The 21,413-nt window shown below is 38.3% G+C and overlaps 2 protein-coding genes across 6 annotated transcripts in view; both read left to right on the forward strand.

Moving 5' to 3' along the window:
* LOC103043601 (cyclic nucleotide-gated cation channel beta-1) overlaps positions 1-21,413 on the forward strand; it is a 267,445-nt gene that overhangs the window by 153,139 nt on the left and 92,893 nt on the right. The window lies entirely within an intron of this gene.
* Positions 7,385-21,413, forward strand: part of btbd10a (BTB (POZ) domain containing 10a) — a 42,697-nt gene continuing 28,668 nt past the window's right edge. Inside the window, exons 1-4 of one of the 4 annotated variants that reach the window (XM_022683911.2) lie at positions 7,385-7,540; positions 8,086-8,239; positions 15,642-15,841; positions 17,830-18,082. In XM_022683911.2, coding sequence (XP_022539632.1) covers positions 8,139-8,239; positions 15,642-15,841; positions 17,830-18,082 — 554 coding nt within the window. In that variant the 5' untranslated portion in view covers positions 7,385-7,540; positions 8,086-8,138. Of the gene's footprint in view, positions 7,541-7,565; positions 7,664-8,085; positions 8,240-13,228; positions 13,466-13,515; positions 13,888-15,641; positions 15,842-17,829; positions 18,083-21,413 lie in introns of those variants that run through there. The other 3 variants (XM_049483967.1, XM_022683910.2, XM_022683912.2) reach the window with 3 other exon arrangements.

A 21,413-nucleotide genomic window follows, 5' to 3' on the forward strand; every position in this document is an offset into this window, starting at 1 on the left:
GGAGGTGCTTTGTTTTATTTTTTAATGTATATGTGCCTAATGTTGGGCATGAGCGTGTGCTTTTTTAATATTTTAGAAGGAGCTTTGAGGAAATATTCTAACGATGGGTGCATTGTTACTTCACAATGGATTTTACTGTTGATCGAACTTTTGGGGAACCCCATTTACAGTCCTCTGTGTGCTTGTTCAAACTCCTGACAGAGGCTAATTTATTGGATATGTGGAGGGTGAAGAATTCTTCAGCAAAACAGTATACCTGGATGAAGGTTTTAGATGGTCGCGTTAGTGCTGCTCGTTTGGATCACATTTATGTGTCTAAACATTTTAGCAGCAGAATTACCAATTGTAATATTTTTCCAGTGGGGTTTTCTGATCATCATTTACTTTCAGTTATAATTAGTCTTTCCAGTTTTTCTAGTGCACTTTCATATTGGCATTTTAATGTTAAATTGCTGCAGGATAAGAGTTTTTGTTCTAAGTTTAAATGTTTCTGGGCACAGTGGAAGACAGAGAGGGGTTGTTTTGATAATTTAAGCCAATGGTGATGGTCTTCCTTCATCTTCCGGATGGCACAGTGACAACAGACTTTAAAGACATGCACAAACATGCAATGGATTGCTTCTCTGCTCTCTATGTGGCTAAATTGTGTAATGCTGACTGTACTACACAGCTTTTGGAAGGACTGCCAAGACTTTGATTCCACAGCTGCTCTGGAATCTGAGTTGACCTGCAGGAGCTAACTGCTGCAGTTGATCAGCTTCACAGTGGGCGATCTCCTGGTATCGATGGACTGCCATCTGATTTCTAAAAACACTTTTGGAACTGTATTGGGGGGGATTTTTATGAAGTTATTTGTGAATGTAAGAGCAAAGGGTTTTTACCGGGGTCCGTCTGGGTGAAGTATTGTCACTGTTACCAAAAAAAGGTGATTTGTGCTTGTTCCTGGGTGACCCAAATGGACATTACATGCTTTTTGTACTCCAGAGAGAACTTAAGGTATGGTAAAGATGTAACTGCTTAGGTTTCAGTGCCTGTAAACTGAATATCTCATGGATGATAATCATCTCATTAGATGATTATTAGATTATTCTTCTGTTTCTCTGGTCCAGCGAAATTTCAGGAGCACCGTCCTGCTTTCTTTTCCCGTGTTTACATCTGTGCACCACAGAACGCTCTTCCTATTGGTCAGAGTCAGGGAGCACGTCACAGAGCATGTCAAACTAGGCGATAAAATACCAAAAATTCTAACATGCTAGTCTTTCCATCGGACGCTCCGACGGCGTCGCTCTTGTCAAATTACTGCTCTTTGACTGTGTCACACGCAATGTGTCTGCGCCGACAAAATCGGGCTAAAATCGTGTAGTCTGATCTGGGCATTAAAGAACAGGAGACCAGTTGCTCTTTTAACCACTGATTATAAGCTTTTTTTTCCAAATGTCTCTCCTATAGGCTCAAGAGTTATCTATCTAAGGTGGTGCATAAGGATCCATCCTATTGCATACCTGATAGCTCAATTATGAATAATGTGTTCTTAGTAGGGGATGTTTTGAATTTCTGTAAGGGTTCTAGGGGGTCTTTTGATCAAGAGAAAGCTTTTGACCATGTTGATCACCAGTACCTTTTTAATGTTCTTTAAAAAGGTACTGGGGTTTGGGGTTGGTTAGGTGTTTTTAGGTTGGATACAGTTGTATTCGGGGGCTTCCTCTGTGGTTAAGGTGGGTGGTGGATTAAGCAGGCCTATTGCTGTCTCCTGGGGTATTAGGCAAGGATGTCCTTTGTCTGGACAGCAGGGAGAGGAAAAAAGATTTTCATGTTCCACAGATGTGCCAAAATAGAGGTGTTGCATTATTTGCTTATGCAGATGATGTTATGGTCTTCGTAAATGGGAACCAAGATGTGGCCTCTTAGCTGATTGTTTAAAGCTGTTGGAGAAAGCTTTGTCTGCCAGGGTTAATTGGGATAAGAGCGAAGCTTTATGGGCTGGTCAGGTTCCTTCTTGGGAACCTGAGGTGGACCTCAGATAGCTTGAAGGTGCTGGCTGTCTTTCTTGGGACAGATGAGTTTCAGAAACATAATTGGAGTGGCATAGTGGAGAGAGTGTGTGCCCAGTTGTCTTGATGGAAATGGGTGCTTCCTCAGTTGTCCTATAGGGGTGGGTGTTAGTTGCCAATAACTTGGTCACCTCCACCCTTTGGCACAGACTCAGTGTTCTGCAACCCACTTCTGGTCTGGTGCAGGAGGTACAAAGACGCTTAGTAAGCTTTTTTTGGTCAGGTCAACATTGGATCTGATCTGCTGCCTTGTACCTTCCAATTCAAGAGGGAGGGCAAGGTTTGGTGGATATCAGGTCGAGGATTATGACTTTTCGGTCTGCGCTCACACTTGCTGGCCGCAGGTTTTTCGAAGTTGGGCCACCTCATTACTACTGCAGTGGAGATTGTGATGGAGAGAGCTGGTATCCGGTCGAGACAAATGTTCTATCGTCTTGTGGCAGAAGCGCAGAGGTCATCACCAACGGATTACTGGTCCTTTTTGACTGATCCACCTCCTACAGCACAGTAGAATGATGGGTTCTTTTATATTCATCCCTCTCTGGCTGTTGCTCTTTCTGTGGGAGAATGGATTGAGGACGAGGGACACTTGCTGTCTTTTGCCACCCCTTACTTGGGGTGTTTTTACTACACTCAGACGTGGGTCATTGTACCTAATCTGTGTCAAGGTGTCGCATGCGAGATTTTTGAGTGATGTTTCATCTACATGGTGGTCTGAGATCTTTGGCACTGACTCCTCCCCCAAAAGCTGCTGGCAGACCCTGTACAAGCGTCCAATTGAAAAACAGATAGCTGACCTCCAATGGAGGACCGTACATGGGGCGATAGCCACAAACAGACATAGGGTGCACCTCGATCCGGCTGCTGATGAAGGTTGTCCTTTCTGCTCTGAGAGCGAGACTAGTTTCCACCTGTTTGTGCAGTGCACTAGACTGAGACCCTTATTTGATCTATTGGCTGGTTGGTTTTAATCATTTGGTGAAGGTTTTTCTTTCAGTTGTTTTTTTTGGCGGTTTGTGCTGGTACTGCTGATTGTTTTGTTGGGCACTGCAAAGTTAGCCATATGGAAGACCAGAAAGAATAAGATGCTGGGCAGGGGTGCAGTTGATGGGAGGGCCATGTTTAAGGGACTAGTGGCCGCACATTTTAAATTAAAACATGCATACCGGTGGGGAACCTACTGGAGTTCCAGTTAAATTGGGCAATAAATGAAGTTTTGTGTATAGTTGATGATGACTTTTTAATACTGTTTTTCTTTAACACTTTGGTCTTTGAGTGTCTACCTGGTTTAGTTGTTACAATAAAAGTGTGTTTTAAAATTAAAAAAAAATTCTCTCTGTATGAGGGTCTCTCTCTCTCTCTCTCTCTCTTTGTGAGGGTCTCTCTCTCTCTCCCTCTCCCTCTCCCTCCTCTCAATGTGAAGGATTCTCTCTTTCCTCTCTCTCAGTTTCAGTTCAGTTTGCTTTATTGACATGACAAAATAACATTGGTATTGTCAAAGCATTTCAGACAAAAAGTACAGACAGATTAATGGGTACAACAACATACAAATATAGAAGTGCATATATATACATATCTATACACATACACATACAGTCTGATTTAAAAAAATGCAAAGAAAGAGAAAAAAAAATAATATTACTAAAATATGTATATGATAAAAAAACAAAAAAATAAATTGTAGAAGGGTACAATGATATATAAATTGTAAGAAGATAAGAATGAAATAAGTGTGTGTGTGTGCGTGCGTGCGTGTGTGTTCAGGGGGTTTGGGGATTTGCTCACTGTCCCGGAGTGTATGACACTTGTATAGGTATCTGGCTGCAGTGGGGGCTAATGGTCCCTCTCCTAAGAGAACAGCCAGTTTTTCGCTGTCGCTCAGGGTTCTATTCATCACTCATACTCATCACTCATAACATTTTTAAAATTCCTCCAGGTATTTTTCTCAGAGCGGAGGGGGTGTTGGGGGTCAGGTTGTTGGTCAGTCTCTGGACCAGCTGACACAGGGGACTCTTTTCATGGTTCAGCTATTGGGATTGGAGGGCCTAAAACTGCAGGCTTGTTTTGGGACTTGATTTAAGATGCATCCAGAATTTAAGTACTATTTTTTTCTGTATTGATTTATTAATGGTAATCTGACTAATTCAGCCCTGCATGCGTTTGTTGGGGTTTTTCTTTGGACGTGTAAAATCATTCTACAGAATTTGCATGCAGGGCTTCAGTGGGATGCTTGTCCCATATAGTGTAGTCATGGTGACTGAGTGGACCATACTTTACTACCGTATAGTGCAATGGGCAGGATCATACTGTCAAATATCTTTAACCAGATTCTAATTGGGATGTCAATCTGGGAGAATTTGGTTTTGATGGAATAGAGGGCTCTGCAGACCTTTTCTTTTAGTGCATCCACTGCCAGACCAAAGCCTCCTGAGGCACTGATTCTCAGCCCCAGGGAGACAAGCTGCAGCCCTGTCTGACACCACGCCCCTGAGTGACGACTTCTGTCATTTTATTGCCAATTTTTATTCCACATTTATTGTTGACATACATTTGTTTAATGATGTCATAGATTTTACCCCCTACACCATTTTGGAGAATTTTATAATATAAGTCTTCTTGCCAAATAGAATCAAATGCCTTTTTAAAATCTATAAAACATGCAAAAACTTTGGTATTATTTTGTTGGTGTAAATGTTGGTTGATTAGGGTGTGCAGGGTGTAAATATGGTCAGTAGTTTGATGTTTTGGTAAAAAGCCAATGTGTCCTTTACTCAAGACACTGTGTTAGGTAAGGAAGGCCTGTATCCTGGCCTCAATGATACAGCAGAAAACCTTCCTCAGGTTACTGCTCACACAGATGCCTCGGTAGTTGTTGTGGTCGAATTTGTCTCCACTCTTGTATATTGGGGATATATGTGTATATATATATATATGTATATCAACTCAATTCAGTTCAATAAGCTTTATTGGCATGACCATGTTCAACAGTATTGCCAAAGCATTGATACAACACATGTTCATATTGACTTTTTGTAGAAACTGGTGGACACAAATGTATCTGTTTTTTTTTGTTTTTTTTACCCAGAAAAATCCCAGGGTATGTGACACTTAAGAAGCTGTGTCCACAGTCCTTACAGCACTCTGAGTGAACATCCTGAGAGCATCACTGGACACTGTGTAAATGTGTGATCATCTGATTTTTCATCCTTTTTTTAAATAATACTAGATGTGCTGGGTTAGTGCCGGAGATGAAACTATATCCTTTTAAAATGTATTTTGTTTTACAGTTTGTACAACTAGTTCTGAAAACATTTGACTCTCCTGGTTAGACAGTAAACTTAGAAGAGCAGTGAATGAACTACACATGAGAAATACTTTCAAATTTATATGAAACATTGTTTACAGTCAAGATATCCTGTTAAAGCCAAATAATACACTCTTACTGGTGTGCATTACATACCACAGGGCTTTTCATTTAACTATTGGGGCATTTTATGCTTGCTCTCATCTCATCTACAAATTATTGAACCCCTGTACTAAGAAGTTTACCTCTGATGTTTTTTTTTTTTTTTTATCTTTTTTTCTTTATTTTTTTTTTTAGGAGTCATAGCCTACTGTGGCTGTCCGTTTAGGAACTGCAGTCTGGTGGTGTCAAGGAAATCTTCACATTCTTTAGTCCACTGTAGTGCTCCCTAGACTTTTAGCCATGAAGGAGGCAGAGGCACTGCAGAAGTTTAGTGCTCTAAGTGAGCAAATGCTCACATTAGATGTGAAAGAAATGTGCTGACCCCATTCATTTTTATTTTGCAAGTATGGGTGACATGCTCTTGTTCTAGGACCATTGCCAAAATCTCAACAAGTATTTTGCTGTTTGGGATGTTGAAAAAAAAAAAAAATGCTCACAATTTGACAAATTGTGTCTGATGTTTTTTTGGAGGTTTATTACTCTGGCTGTTCTCTCATTTGAACATGAGGGTGTATTTGAAGTATGTATTTGAAAACACTGGTTAATAGTCACACTATAAAGCATTATCCTTAGTTTGTATTGTTCTTTTTTATGTCACAGTTAACAAACAACATTTAATTAACATTGGGTTATTAGTAAAAAGTATTTGCCCCCTAATTATGCCCTCTTTGCATAATTATTGTAAGTCAGCCACATTGGTTTTTTTTTAAGATGATCTGCCTGTTTAAGATCATGCCACAGCATCTCAATTAAACCACTCCAAAAACTTTTTTAGCCATTCAGAGGTGGACCTGCTGATATGCTACTGATCCTTGTCCTATTGCAGAACCCAAGACTTGTCAGTCCACAGAATATTTTCCTGGGGGGGTCACCAAGTTGTTTGTTGGTAGATGTGATGGTTATCCTGACAGAACTGGTGTAACAGCCATGTTTGTAGGTTGCCTTGCTCGCACCTGCCTTTTCTGCTTTTCTTCTACATTTTTATAGGTTTGAGATCAAGGCTTTGTGATGGTCACTCCTAAACATTGACTTTTAATACTGTCAATACTGTACTCGTTTCACTGTGGATAATGACACACTCTTACAAGCTTCAGCCAGCATCTTTACAGGTCTTTTGCTTTTGTTCTTGGGAGACAGTACCAGTCTCCTTCCTGAGTGGTATGATGGCTGGACATTCCCAACTTGTTTTTTTTTATATAAAAAAGTATAATTGCTTGTACAGATGAAAGAGGCACCTTCAGGCATCTTGAAATTTCACCCAAGGATGAACCACACTCACAATCAGAAGCTTCCAAAGATGTAACATCATCATATGGGCTGTCTCAAATGTTTTAAATGCTTAGTAATAATAGTTGAATTTGCAGAAAGTAATAACATTGCCTAAAAAAATATCTTATTATTCTGGCATTTAGCAAATGTAAATAATTTTAGTAATCCTAATTGACCTAACATGGGGAAGGTTTATTCTGATTTCATGTCAGAAAGTGAGAAAACATGCATATGTGTCGTTTTATCTAGTGTATGTAAAGTTCTGGTTTCAATTGTACATCCACCTTTTATATTAAACAGAGTGCAAGCATAACATCATTGCAGTTCAGCTAAGGAAAAGTGTAATATATGAAAATCACTGCCACATAAAAGAGTCCTTTACAAGTTTCTGATACGAGCAAATGTCTATCTACTGATATTTGGCAGCATCTTACAGTAAGCTAGATAGCCATCATTCAAGATATTGTTTCGACCACTTTTCTTCCTGGAAGAAGAAGATGTACCCGTTCAGGGTTTCTCTATGTTCTGGCGTTTCAACAGTTGATCCGCATTCTTCTTCTCGATCCGTGCGATCTGGTTCCTATGGTAACTTGCACGCTATCTGCGCATGCCCAGTGCATTACCCTAGAGCCTTCGCGACTACTAGCGACCAATCTACCGCTGGCTGTTTCTGTTTTCCCAGTGGATTAGACTGAAGTTTTTAGAGGATTTATATCACTCCTCGCGCCGAGCGCTCCTACGCAGCTCCGGACTGGTAAGAACCTTTAAAACAGGCTCGCCCAGTCCAGTGTGTGTTGGTCCGCTAGCGTTAGCATTAGCGGCTGCTGTAGTTAGCTAGCCTAGCTAACGGGTTTGCTAACGATTCTTCGACTTAATAGTTAAGTAGCTGGCGTTAATTCCCTCAGTGAAATAACGGTACTCGGTGTAATTGGTTTCCTTATTTTAATGTAAATAGTCTAAAATGAGCTAGTGCGTTGTTAAATAGAGAGAGAGGCGGATTATTAAACTGGGCAATTCTGTATTAAACTAATGTTTAAAATTGAGGGGACAGGTTACTAAACTGAGAGAACATTTTATATAGTTAATTCGTAGAAAGTAACATTATTGTTAACTCCTTATCTATCAGCTAATTGCAGCAACAGTGCTGCAAATGATTGTAAATAAATTGTGTTTCTCATGGGCTTGGTGGGTATTAGCATAAGGTCAATATAACCATGAACATAGGTGCCGAGTTCTGCAAAAAAAATTCAATATGAAACATGGAGCTAATTACTTTAATCTTTTTTTTGTCACTGTTAGGCAATGCCAGTCGGTGTCCACTCCGCTTTAATAAGAACTTTTAGTTTGGAACAATGGCTGCACGTCCTGTTTCTTATGACAGCAACTCCAGTGACACTGAAAATTGTGAGCAGAGAACAAGTTGTCGAACCCGCCGGCTTTATAGACACTCAAGGTAAGGTGATCAAACCTCTTTTCCCCCCTTGTTGTTCTGTGCAATTCTGCTAAGACAGTGACTTGTTCTTCCCAGGTGGAAACTTGCTAGTAAGCGATAGTGGGCTGTGTTCAGGGATCCTCTGTTCTGAGTAATTTTACCAAAGGTGGTAGGAGTAAAAAGATAATGATATGTTGTTTAGCTACGCATATTCTTGAGAATGAGCTTAATGACGTAATTTCAGTGTTAGCAGTGTTGTGGCATTAGTTTTTATTAGATTCTAAAAGGTACAAGATTTAGTCACCTGTATGTAGGTAAAATGCAAGTTTTCATTTTATCAAAACAGTTATGTAGTAGGGGTGCTACAATAAAGAAGAACCTAACATACAAAAGTGTTCTCTTGTATACTGTAAGTAACTTATTAAATACTTAATTGTTCTATTTTACTCATTACATTGTACGGGAAAACACTAAGTTACAGTAGTGTTGGGTACCCAGGTCCAAAGGTTCGAAGCAGACATGCATAGTTGTAATTTTATAATAAATGTCCACTTTCTCCACTAGTCCTTGGCTGTGGTCCCTTGCAGCCTTGCAGTTTTAAGTCCCTTGACTGGTGCGAAAGCTGATTTGAATCTGACTTGTTGTATCTTGCTTGATTAAGCTTTTGAGAAGCAGAATGCATTGCCGCATGTTTGTAACAGAGGAAGCTGAACATTAGTTTATATTAACATAACATGCAGTGGAGCTGTTTATTTTTACTGTGAAACTTGACACCTAATCTTTTTTACTGACATGCCAAAAACTATGGGAGAGGAAATAGTATAGTCTTCATGTCATTTGCCATGTCTGATGGTAGATACATGTTGCACTCATCTATTGTTTGCATTTGCATATATGTGTAGGAATTAGGGGTTTAGCAATACACTGATTTTTTATTCAGTTCAAAATTCGGGATTCACAATTACATTTTCCCATGATATTTAATACTAATTTGTTTGAAAAATATGAGGTTTGTTTTTTATTTTTAACGTGTATAAACAATGCACAGATATTTTAATAAGTGCAATTAAAGGCACACTTGGTATAGGGCTGCAACAATTAGTCAATATAATCAGAAGCTGGAAAGAGACCGAAGATGTCTGTGAAAGCCAGGAAGCGAGAAAAGAGACTAATCAGCCTAGACCGGACAAGAATAAATCTAGGAATCTCTTTCACTCATTGGCGTGAGCTAAGAGACTCTAAACATCTGAAAACAGACACTGATTTTATTCTGTTGCTCTGGGGTTTTGCTCAGATAGTCTAGCTAGCTTCATATTCATAACGTTACTTCATAGAGTTGTAGTGTGGGTTTTGTCCTTTACGGTTTTGTTGTTTGTGGATATAAACAATGGTTATAGTGAGGTAGTATTTACATATATTGTATCTGATCCAGCTTTTGTAAGCTTAGCTTGCAGTATATTGCTCTACACTGAAATATACATTTTAGTCTGGGACTTGTAAAAGCTTTTACTGATACTGTGTTTTTGTTTTATTATAATTTCCTGTTTGGAATGTGCTTGTTTTGTGGTGAGGGCTAACAGTGCTACTCTGTAAACACACTGTTTTATTAGTTTAGGGGGTCATAAAAACATTGAGTGTATCCCTTTGTAAATAACAACAGATCAACTATGTCCCTCCACCTTTAAAGCATCCCTAACTTCTCTTCCCTACTCCAACAAATAAAACGTGGACTCGTAAGCAGGGCCAGGGTTTTCCTTCTTCACCTCCACCACCACAATCACTCCAAGTTGAAGGTGGCGTTTCTGCTTCTTCCATCTCTAAACAAATTAGCAAAGCTCCAGTGTTCTCAATGCAGGCAGGAAGCTAAACGAGTGGGTCTTCTTTCAGGGGTGGGTCTCATCATCTGATTTCCCGATTCCGATTCACAAGGTACCGATTCGATTCCATATCTATTCATTTAGGGACATTTTAGTAACACTAAAAATTTAAACATGAAATTTTGTAATTATACAAGGAACACTCAAACTTCCATTATTAAAATGTTAGTGTTTATGCTATGGAAACATTCTTGGAATGGCCACTTTACTGAAATGTTTGTGTGGGTAAAACATAATGTGGTTCCAGAACATTAACAAGGCTTCGGAAGCCATCGCTTTTAACAACGCTGTATGGACGTATGAACTGACATTTTAGTTCTATAAAATAAAGCAACACAGTTCATAAATGTCTAATTTATTGTCAATAAGTGTGAAATTTACCTATACTCACTAGTTCAGATGTGATACTACAACAAGCATAGTGGCATTAAAATGACAACAAGCTAAATTGTTAAGAGAGAAATCTTTATTAAATAATAAAAAAAAGAGCTAATCCTCTTCTTCGGCCTCACATGCGCAAATTGATTCATGTTACCTTCTTCAACAACAACAAAAAACGTCATATTTAAGAGACGACACATAGCTTTACAAAGGAGAAATGGATGCGTTTGCAGATGTGGCCCGCAGGTGTGAAACATCTGGCCCGTGAGGTTGTAAACTATATTGAACAATAATGAAAAATAAATAAATAAAATGCTTCTCTCGTGAATTTTAGTTTACATGCCTTCTCTGTGTCTCGGCGTGACTTTAGTTTCCGCCCATTCTTGTTTTTCCTCCCGTTCTCAGGCTTCCTCTCTCATTATAAGGACTTTTTCTCAGCTGTTACAGTTCACTGGCTGGTGCAGCAATAGTGTGTTGGATCGCGATCCTAACGACTCTTGTTCGATCCCCTCGTGAGGAGCGGTGTGTTTGTTTATTTATTTTTTCTTTTTTTCCTGCGTTTACCTGCTTCATTTTCCTAAACTAAGTGCTGACACCTGACGTAGCACATGCAAAAAAGCAAAAAGACGCATGAATTACAATTTGACCATTCACGTTCATGTCCATGGTTTGGATACGTATCTGATTTAGGACCCCATATGATGGTAACTCAAATCTGATTTTAAAAAATCTGATTTTCTACGTTCACACGGTCTTGAAAAAAATCTGATCTGAGCCACATTGAGCAACAAATCAGATTTGAGTCACTTCAGCCTGGTAGTGTGAAGTAAGTTATCTGGTTTAATTTAAATAGCTAAAAGAAGCTACTCAAAACTCAGTATGGATTTTTTGGGGCGTCTGCTTACATTGAGCAATGAAATACCATTTATTTATTTTATTTATTTATTGTTTCACATGTTTCACATGGCCCTTTATTTTGGGAAAACCAATCCAATAATTATTACTGACTTGCTGGTCACACACACGTGAGCACATACACACAAGCTCGCATTTATCCACACAAACGTGCGTACACACATACACACACACATGCATACACGTACGCGGACACATACACACACATCAGGAGTGGGACATCAAGTAAAGGCTGCTGTTTGCTGTTTAATTTTGTGTCAGAGTGTTTTTTTGCCATGAAGTCCAATGTTGAACATCCAGTGGTTGGCATTAAGTAATTGTACCCAAAACACTAAATTTAACATTCATACCTGAGACCTTGTAACACAAGTGACATGACATTAGGGAGGGACAAGGACACAATTGGGCACAGTTTGGACACCCACATATTTACTTTTGGTGCCAGTAGTTTAGACATGAATGGCTGTATGTTTGAGTTATTTTAGGAATGCAGCAAAATAACTGAAAAAATACTTATACAGGCTATACACTGTCTTTACATTGTACTCCAAATACATTTTGGATACATTTGCCTTATAACACTAATGTAAGTATAAAGCATTTACTACTGGTCAGTTACATTTAGCATTAGTGCTAATTTCTGAGGTACAAGCTTCCACTACTTGTTAGTCTCATAGTTATGAAAATAGCAGCCCTCTGAGCAAAGAAAAATGTGATAACGCATTAACTCATTTACTACTCACACTTCACTATAAAGCATTTGCCATAATGTGAACTTGTTGGTAAATGACCAAACAATCTTTTATTTATGCCGCTCTAAAGAACTCTGACACAACACCACCACATTGTCTGTACACTACATTTTGACATGCATTATGGGTGAATGATGGGGGAAATCTAAGGAATAAAATGTCCTGTTACGATTTCGAACAGCACTTCAAAATGTGTGACACACCATATAGTGCACTATTTTCAGGGAGCGGTTCCAAACAAAGTTAGTCCCTTTATCCTCCATAGCAGCTGAACTCCTGACAGAATGCGACTGAAACTTCAAAATTAAAATACTTGGCGACATTGTTTGTGATTAAACGGTATATACTGTATTTTAATCCTCTGGTTTGGCAGTACATCAAATATTAAACAATATTTGTTTATAATAATTTATATTTAATTAATTAGTTAATAAGTAAAAGTAAAACTGTGTTAGTATTAATTACTATAAAACTAGTTAGTATTAGTAATTAGTGGGCAGTTGGGATTCACCCATATCCTCAAATATAGTCATGGCCAGTTGTGTTGGCACTCCTGAAAATTAATGCTATTATACATGTTTTGTGATGCATGTTTATTTCCTTTATATGTATTGGAACAACAAAAAAAGCAGAGAACAAAGTTGATAAAAGTTGAACAAATCTCCAAAAATGGGCTGGACAAAAGTATTGGCACCCACAACTTAATAATTGGTTAATAACTGAAATCAATTGCTTCTTATAACCATTTGCAAAGTTCTTAAGCTTGAGTGTTTAAAATGTGCCAATAATATTGCCTGGCCCATTTTAGAAGAGTTACGTGATGTTTTGTGTTATTTTAATATAAACATTTCATGACGAGCTTTTAGTCTTTTAGTGTGTTCATATGAACAGTGGTGCTTCTGTTTTCTAGAGAGATGGCCTGTGGGCTTTAAGAGGAGCCACACTAGTATGTTTTTTATTTATTATTTATTAAATATATTTTTAGAGCTGGTTTACGTCAGTCAGTCTCCGTCTTCGTGTCACAGCCATTCATACGGATGCTGCTAGTCTAGGAGAGCGCGTGCCGCTAGGGGGCAGCAGAAACACGCCTTTGCACTCCGTGCTTCCACTCCGCGTGCGTGGTCAGCAGCGCGGGTCTGTTCGGGGGCTGCGCCGTGAATATGCTGAAGTTTGAAAGGAATGCCCGAGGATGCTGAGCACGCGGGCAAGCCTGCGTGGTGTGAGGGCGCGAGAGTCCTGCGGGCCGGCCTCTCTCAGCTCCTCCCGCGTTGCTGCTTCGGCTCCGACTCTGGCTCGCGTTTACCGGGCGCGGCGGCGGACGGGTAGGTGCACCAGGACAACAAAGGATAAGAGAGAGCGAGATGCTCGTGCGGAGCCAGCTTCGCGGGCGGGTGTATGCGTGTGTTTCGGGGGAAACGCCGCTTATTAGCCCCAGTAGGAGATGTACAAGGGGTTCATGCGTGTTAAGTGAACGTTGTTCTGCATGCCTCCTCGTGTCCTTTTGTTTGAAGGATGTTGAAGCTCTAGCGGATGAATAATTGATGCGACTTTCTCTTTAAGTAATACAAAGCGTTACAGCTCTAGCTGTACGAACGAGCACATAATGCTCCACAGAACTCCAGGGCTGATTTCTGGGACTAGCCGATTGCTTCAGTTCCATGTTTGCACTGGCTGACACTCGAGGGTGAAAAGCACAGCACGTAGGAACAGAAGGAGGCGGCAGTGATTACCAGGAATCGAGGACGTAAGGACGCTCAGTCACTCGACCTTCATTAGAAAAGTGTGACCAGCCCTTGATTGTTTTGTGTTGATAGGACAGGTTAAAATAAATGTACTTACAAGCTAAATGTGTAGCACTTTCTCTTAGTGTAGATTAGGAACTACCAATTTGACTTTCACTTCAAATGCCAGTTCAAGTATATTGTCAAAATACCTGCATACATAAGAACACTGTTTTTTTCCCTTTTTACTGCTTTTATAAGAAAATTGTGGGCAGTTGTGATGATAATTTTCAAAAAAGTCTATTTCATGTAAAATAAATGATGAAGTCAGTATGTATTAGATGAACCTTCTATGCAGATGGCGGTTAATTAAGCTTGGACATCTGGCAGTTTAACAGTTTTGCCCCCAATCATGCTCAATCTTTTCTTCAGTCAAAATAACATTGTCCTCCAAGCACGCTGGCTGCTCGGCATGTATCGGAGGAAGCATGTGTTAGTCTTCACCCTCCTGGTGTGTAGTGATAGGGGGAGTCCTAATGAGTGGGTTGGGTAGTTGCCCGTGTAAATTGGAATAAAATTATAAAAAAAATAAATCATAAATAACATTTTCAGTTACTGATTATCTACTAAAAGCTGTAAAAATTGACATTCACTTGGTCACTTTTTTGTTTTCTTTCTTTCTTCCTCCTGTTGGGTGCATAGATGAGTACTGAGTTGGTGTTATTGCATTTCTCCACTTAAATTAAACCATCAGACAGCTTTATGATTCATAGAATATTTAATTAAAAGTCAAAAAAGCCTAAACTGATTCTATTTATAAAAGCAGTACAAGGGGAAAACACACAAGACACAATCACTCGGTTATTGGGGTCAGTTGGCATTTGACTGGTTCTTTCGAGTACAGAATCAGAAGCCTAGCATGTGGATGCTTTCACTTCCCTAATTTGAGCATCATTTTCAGTTTGCTCATATAGCAAAGCAAAGATGACAAAGGGAAATATTTTTAAGGCCAGTCTCTATTCCAGATCTTCTCTCTGCGCAGTTACCCTAAGGGCTTTTACTGGGCCACTTTATATGAAAAAAGGAGCCATTTAATGCACAGAAGGTATAAATGATTTGTCTTGGACACGGGTCCACCCTTGTCTTATTCATTGAGAAGGCTTGTTTTACTTAGACAGTGATATAAAAATACCTAATTTAATCTAGATAGACAATTGCTAATTAAAATAAGCCAAAAACGCTTTAACGCATTCTCTTCATTTTTATGACCGTTTAAAATTACTTTTACAATGAAGAATAAAAATACTTTTTAACTGTATATGTCACAATATTGTGTTTAATGATATGGAAACATTTTTTAATAAAAAGCTAATTGGCTGTTTTAGAGTAAAATCTTTATTAGAGTAAAAAGCAGAAAAACATTTTCAAATGACAGTTACTGTCCTCACATATTGAGGTCACATTAATGCTATAGTTAAGTGTAATTTAGTCACAATACATCTGTACCTTCACCTTTAAGGCTGTTGTTGATATTCTGTTGATCTGGCCATGTCTTTGTGGCTCAGTTTGCTCAAGGATTGAAGGATAGGTTATGTGATGATTTATCTTCAATCAATTCATGTTCATGTGTATGTTTTTGTTTCATTGTTATGTTCTTGAATCAAAGGTCAACCACTGACTGCAGCAGTATAGTCAACCTCTGCATCCTTATTAGTCCATTGTGTATGGGCATGGCTACAAGACTTGTGTCTCTTCTTTGTGTGTGTTGCTCCTGCAGTAGTCAGCCCAGGGGATCTCAGCTAGAGGCTGAGGTGGTCAGAATGAATCACGGACATGGGACAAGTGGTGGTTTGGAGCACTGTAGGGAGAGGCGTCGCTCTGGAGATCGCTCCAGAGACTCATCCCACGAGAGAGCTGAGGGCCAGCTCACACCCTGCATCAGAAATGTTACCTCACCTACACAACAGCAGCTCAGTGGTGAGACAAGGACAACTCAGTTCAGCCTAAAACCAAATGGAACCATTAACATATTAACACAATTTTTTACTAATCGTTAGAAATCGTTAAAAAATAGGCTGTATTGAGACACCACTGTTTCCAAATAGCCTGAAAGCATGGCCGACATTAATTTTCTTATGAATTAATATTAATTTATTAGTAAATAAATTATAAATGGTGTCTCCGTCATGCACAAAATGAGAACACCCTTAATAAATTTATTTTAAAAATTAATTTGTAAGATAGATAAAAAGATATCTTTGCTAATTGGTACATCCTTAAATCAATATACTTAGGGTTTGGGGGTTGGACAGTAATTCAATTTAAATATCATGATAGAAAGTTATTTTTTAAAAACATTTTTTTCCCAGTATTAATCATATTTTAAGATTGTAAGTATTACACCAACACAAAGTAAAACATAATTGTCACATGGATTGAAAATGATGCATGTTTTTCAAAATTGTAATCATATAAAAATCTAAAAGTATCCAGCCCCCGTTACTCTAAAACTCCTAAATAAAATCCAGTGCAATCAATTGCCATCCAGCTGTGGGTAATTTATTCTCAGTATGAGTACATCTTTTCTGTGAAGGCCTCAGTTGTTTGTTAGAGAACACTAATGAACAAACAGCACCATGAAGACCAAGTAACTCACCTGACAGGTCAGAATAAAGTTGTGGAGATGTTTAAAGCAGGGTTAGGTTATAAAAACATAGTTTTGATCATACAGCCAGAGCTACAGTGAAATGGTTTATATTAAAGTATATTCATGTGTTAGAATGGCCCAGTGAAAGTTCTGACCCAAATCCCACTGAGTATCTGTGGCAAGACATGAAAATTACTGATAAGACACTCGCAGATATAATTTACAAAGATAAATGGGCAAAACATTTGCCTCTAGATGTGCAAGACGTACACCTGTTATTGCAGAAAAAGGTGGGTCTACAGAGCACTGATATAGAGGTCTAAATACATGTGCATATCACAGTTTAATTTTGTGCACATTTGTTTTTATTTTATTTAAGTTTCCACTTCACAATTATGTGCTAGTTTGTGTTGGTCTATCACGTATGCTCTCCAATAAAATACATTTAGATTTGTGGCTGAAAGGTGACACGATGCAAAAATATTTAATGGGTATGAATACTTTTGCATTCCACTGTACTTTGTGTTGATCTATCACATAAAATTCCAATTAATTTACATTTGTTTGTGGATGTAACTTAAGAAAAAGTGGAACAAATCAAGAGGTATATATACTTTTTTAAGGCACTGTACAACTCTGGAAAAATAAGAGACCACATCAGTTTCTGAATCAGTTTCTCTGATTTTGCTATTTATGACTATAGGTTTGAATAAAATAAACATTGTTGTTTTATTCTATAAACTATGGACAACATTTGAGAGCACTGAGAGAATTTGTTTGCAGAAAATGAGAAATAAATGAAATCACAAAAAGATGCAGAGCTTTCAGACCTCAAATAATCCAAGTTCATATTATGAAGATTTAACAGTTCAGAAATCAGTATTTGGTGGAATGATCCTGGTTTTTATTCACAGTTTTCATGCATTTTGGCATGTTCACCTCCACCAGTCTTACACACTGCTTTTGGATAATTTGATGCCACTCCTGGTGCAAAAATTCAAGCAGTTCAGCTTGGTTTGAGGCTTGTGATCATCCATCTACCTCTTGATTATATTCCAGAGATTTTCATTTTGGTAAAATCAAAGAAACTCTTGGTCTCTTATTTTCTCAAGAGTTGTATATTAAGATTACGAGTACCTTAGTTAGAAACCTTACAATCATGTATTGTGATCCAATGTGCTAGATCAAACAATACTAATTACATCGCTGTGCAGTATTACAAAACTTTTATTTAATTATTACAATTTTTATTTGCAGCACATGAGCAGAAGTTTGGTGCGTTTACATAACTTCTTTTTATTTCTCTCTTCATTCACAGATCGAGAGAGGGAAGTGGGCTCATGGCTGAGGTCAGTGAGCCCTAGGACTCAAAAAGGCTGTTCTTCTGGCTCCATGTGTGGTGATACCCACAGTAAACCTCATGGATCAGACCTGATTTATGTTTATGAAACTGCTAAGGAGGGCTCACGCAGCATCAGGACTGCAGAGAGGGTCACCCTCATTGTAGATAATACACGCTTTGTTGTTGACCCTGCCATTTTCACTGCTCAGCCCAACACCATGCTTGGCAGGTAAGAATGACTGGTGCTTTTTCTTTTGTAATGTTATTTGTATTTTTGCTCTTTCATATTTACATTGATGCTAGAAGGTTTGTGAGGCCTTTAGAATGTTCTATGTTTCTGCATAAATATGAGCTAAAACAACATCATTCGATTGTTACACAAGTCCTAAAAGTAGATTAGGTAAACCAATGAGTACCCAGGTAAACCAATGAGTACCCAACCAATGTGACAAAAAACATTGTGCTTGGCAATTTATTTTAAAAAATGATAAAGTATTACATATTTGTGAGTGGCAAAAGTATGGGTGAAGTATTTAAAGGATTAGCAGTTCGTTTACAGGGTGAAATGAATCAGGAGGTGTTTTCAATCAATGAGAGGACAATCAGGTGTGACTGTTTTATTTAAAGCACTGAGATCTATCAAAATCTGCTCTTTACAACATGTTTGTAAAAGTGTATCACAGCACAAACAATGGAGATTTCCAAGGAGCTCAGAAAAAGGTTTGGTGATGCTCATCAGGCTGTAAAATGGTAACAAAACCATCTCTGAAGAGTTTGGACTTCATCAATTCACAGTCAGACAGATTGTGTATAAATGGAGGAAAATTAAGACTGTTGTCATCCTCCCCAGGAGTGTTTGACCAACAAAGATCACTCCAAGAGCAAGGCGTGTAATAGTCGGCAATGTCACACACTGTAAATCCATAGGTTGTTTTAGCTCAAATTAGTAAAATCTGTTTGACATAAAATTTGATATTTCTAAACATTACTCAACTATTTTGAGGAAGCTGAAAATTCACAAGGCCCATATAAATTCAAATGGAGATTTTTGAGATGAACCAACTTATTATAACTGAGTTTAGCCTGTTGCCATTGGCATCTTCTTTTCTATTGGTTCCTGGCACAACTATTTGCATACTGGGGGCCCTATTTTAGCAATCTATAGTGCACTAGTGAATATTAATCAAGCAATTAATTCTTTACACTGGATGGGGCCTCTTATTTACAGTTTAAAAGGGATTAAATATATAAAAAAAGTATTTAATAATTTGATCAATAAAATAAAAATAATAAAAAGGTATAACAAAATAAATAATATAAAATATAAACTCATTAAAAGAAGTAATTTTAGGCAATCACAGGCTTTTCTGCAGAATAATACTTACAGGTCCTTATTCATTTTTATTTTACTGAACTGAGTTTTATATTATTTGTAGCCTCGCGCTGAATTCAGCTCTGCACTGCGAAAAAGAGAGAGAGACTGAGATTTCTCTTGATAAATGTGTCTATAGTGAGTTTATAACATGCATTTAACTACTTTTCCGACCAGACGCCAGGGTGAAAATGTGCTTTATTTTTCAGATATAAAAGTGAATTTCAGTTAAATAATAGCGAAGTGAAATAAAATAAATTTATGTTCAGTCAAAGTGCTTTTCTCTTTTCATTTTTTGTTTCTAAAACTTCAGCATTTGAGTGAGAATAATCTGTTAAAATTTTCAAACAGCAGAATGCCTGTGCCTGCTATATTAAGTTACAGTTATTAAGTCTGTGTACTGAACATAAATATAAATCCTTATAACTGTCAGAAATAAATTAATAATTATAAAAAAAAAAAATTAATAATAATTTATAGTTACTGTGCAGATTTTTAAGTATATATTTTTTTGTAGTTGATTGCTTAGGGCTCTGGGTGAGGCCTATTTTTCTGTGGTAAAGAAGTGATGGTATGGGGTATTTTGGAGCGCAGAGCTCAGGGCGATTGTGATTTAGCTCTGCGTGTGCCACTGACTTATGAATTTTGACGTCCTTTCACAACTTTCCTTTCATGACTCAGATATACAGAGTCGGGATAAAATCTCGAGACTCTGACTAGAGTCGAGCTGCAGTGTAAGGTGGTTATGATTGAATGGTTTAGTTAGTCGGGTTTGTGTCCTGGCGCTTCGATAAAATCAACCACGTTTACTATTATTGCAAGTCTTGAGACTCGGCTCACGCAAATAGTGACGTGAACAATGTCAACAAAAAAAAGGAGGGCTATGAGAAGAGGCAAGAATTTATTTCATGTGAATCTTTAAAAAAAAAAAACATTTTGCAGTTTTAATAGGTCTTATAACTGTGACTTCTGCTGCTGTTGGCTTGTGAGCTCACAGTCTGTGTATAGCTGGACAGAGCATTGTCTCTCAAATGTGAAACCACCACAGGTCGGGCGCCCCCTGCTGTTTGGTTGCAGAAAGCTGTGTAACCCCACCCATCCCCATAGGTTTCAATGGCAAACAGACAACTTTCAATCACGTTTTTTTCCAAGAAACTTCAATTCTACCGCCATTATTTAAATGCAGCAGCTAGTGTAACCTCTGCTCATATTGTAATTTTTTTATATCCCCACAGATTTCGTTTTTAAAACATTATTCAGCTCTATTCAAAAAGATGTGGTTATTGTAAAAGGGCTTGTTATGGGCGGGACCAATAACAGACCGTCAGCTCCTCTTCTCCGCTCTGCAGTCTGTGACCGCGAGGCAGCCCTCAGGGGCATGGTTATTTAAATGAGTAGGCTGTCTCTCCACAGTCTTTCTCCCTCCTCTGGTCTCTACTGCACAGACTCAGGATCAGGATCGCCAATATGGCGGATAATTTTGGCTTTATTTTCATTAAATGAACGGGATTGGCGACACGGCGTCCATCTTTTTTACAGTCTCTGTGTAAGCTAACTGGCTCCATTATTCCTCCTTCTGTTAGCTTGTGAGCTAACTAGCTCCATAATTCCTGCTGCTGTTAGCTTGTGAGCTAACTAGCTCTGTTACTCCTTCTGCTGTTAGCTTGTGAGCTATCTAACTCCGTTATTCCTGCTGCTGTTAGCTTGTGAGCTAACTAGCTCCGTTATTCCTGCTGCTGTTAGCTTGTGAGATAACTAGCTCCATATCTCCTGCTGCTGTTAGCTTGTGAGCTAACTAGCTCTGTTACTCCTTCTGCTGTTAGCTTGTGAGCTATCTAACTCCATTATTCCTGCTGCTGTTAGCTTGTGAGCTAACTAGCTCCGTTATTCCTGCTCTTCTTGTCATTTGCTTATATGCTGCAGCTATGCATACAGTAATTATTAAATATTTATTAATTAAATATAATTGGCTATGATAACACTTATGCAGTGGTAGCCAGTTACTTGTTTTAATTACTGATGTCAGTTAACTAATAATATATTGTACATTTTCACTTCTATTGGAAATACGTCTGTACTTGGATTTAAATTATTTTACTTTACATCAGGTATATTTATTTTACTGAACACAGCTGTCTGTAAGTAAAATAAAATAGTAATGCTTAGTAATGTTTAACAAATGTTAATA

The sequence above is a fragment of the Astyanax mexicanus genome, chromosome 10, assembly GCF_023375975.1.
Source record: "Astyanax mexicanus isolate ESR-SI-001 chromosome 10, AstMex3_surface, whole genome shotgun sequence".
Taxonomy (NCBI): Eukaryota; Metazoa; Chordata; class Actinopteri; order Characiformes; family Acestrorhamphidae; genus Astyanax; species Astyanax mexicanus.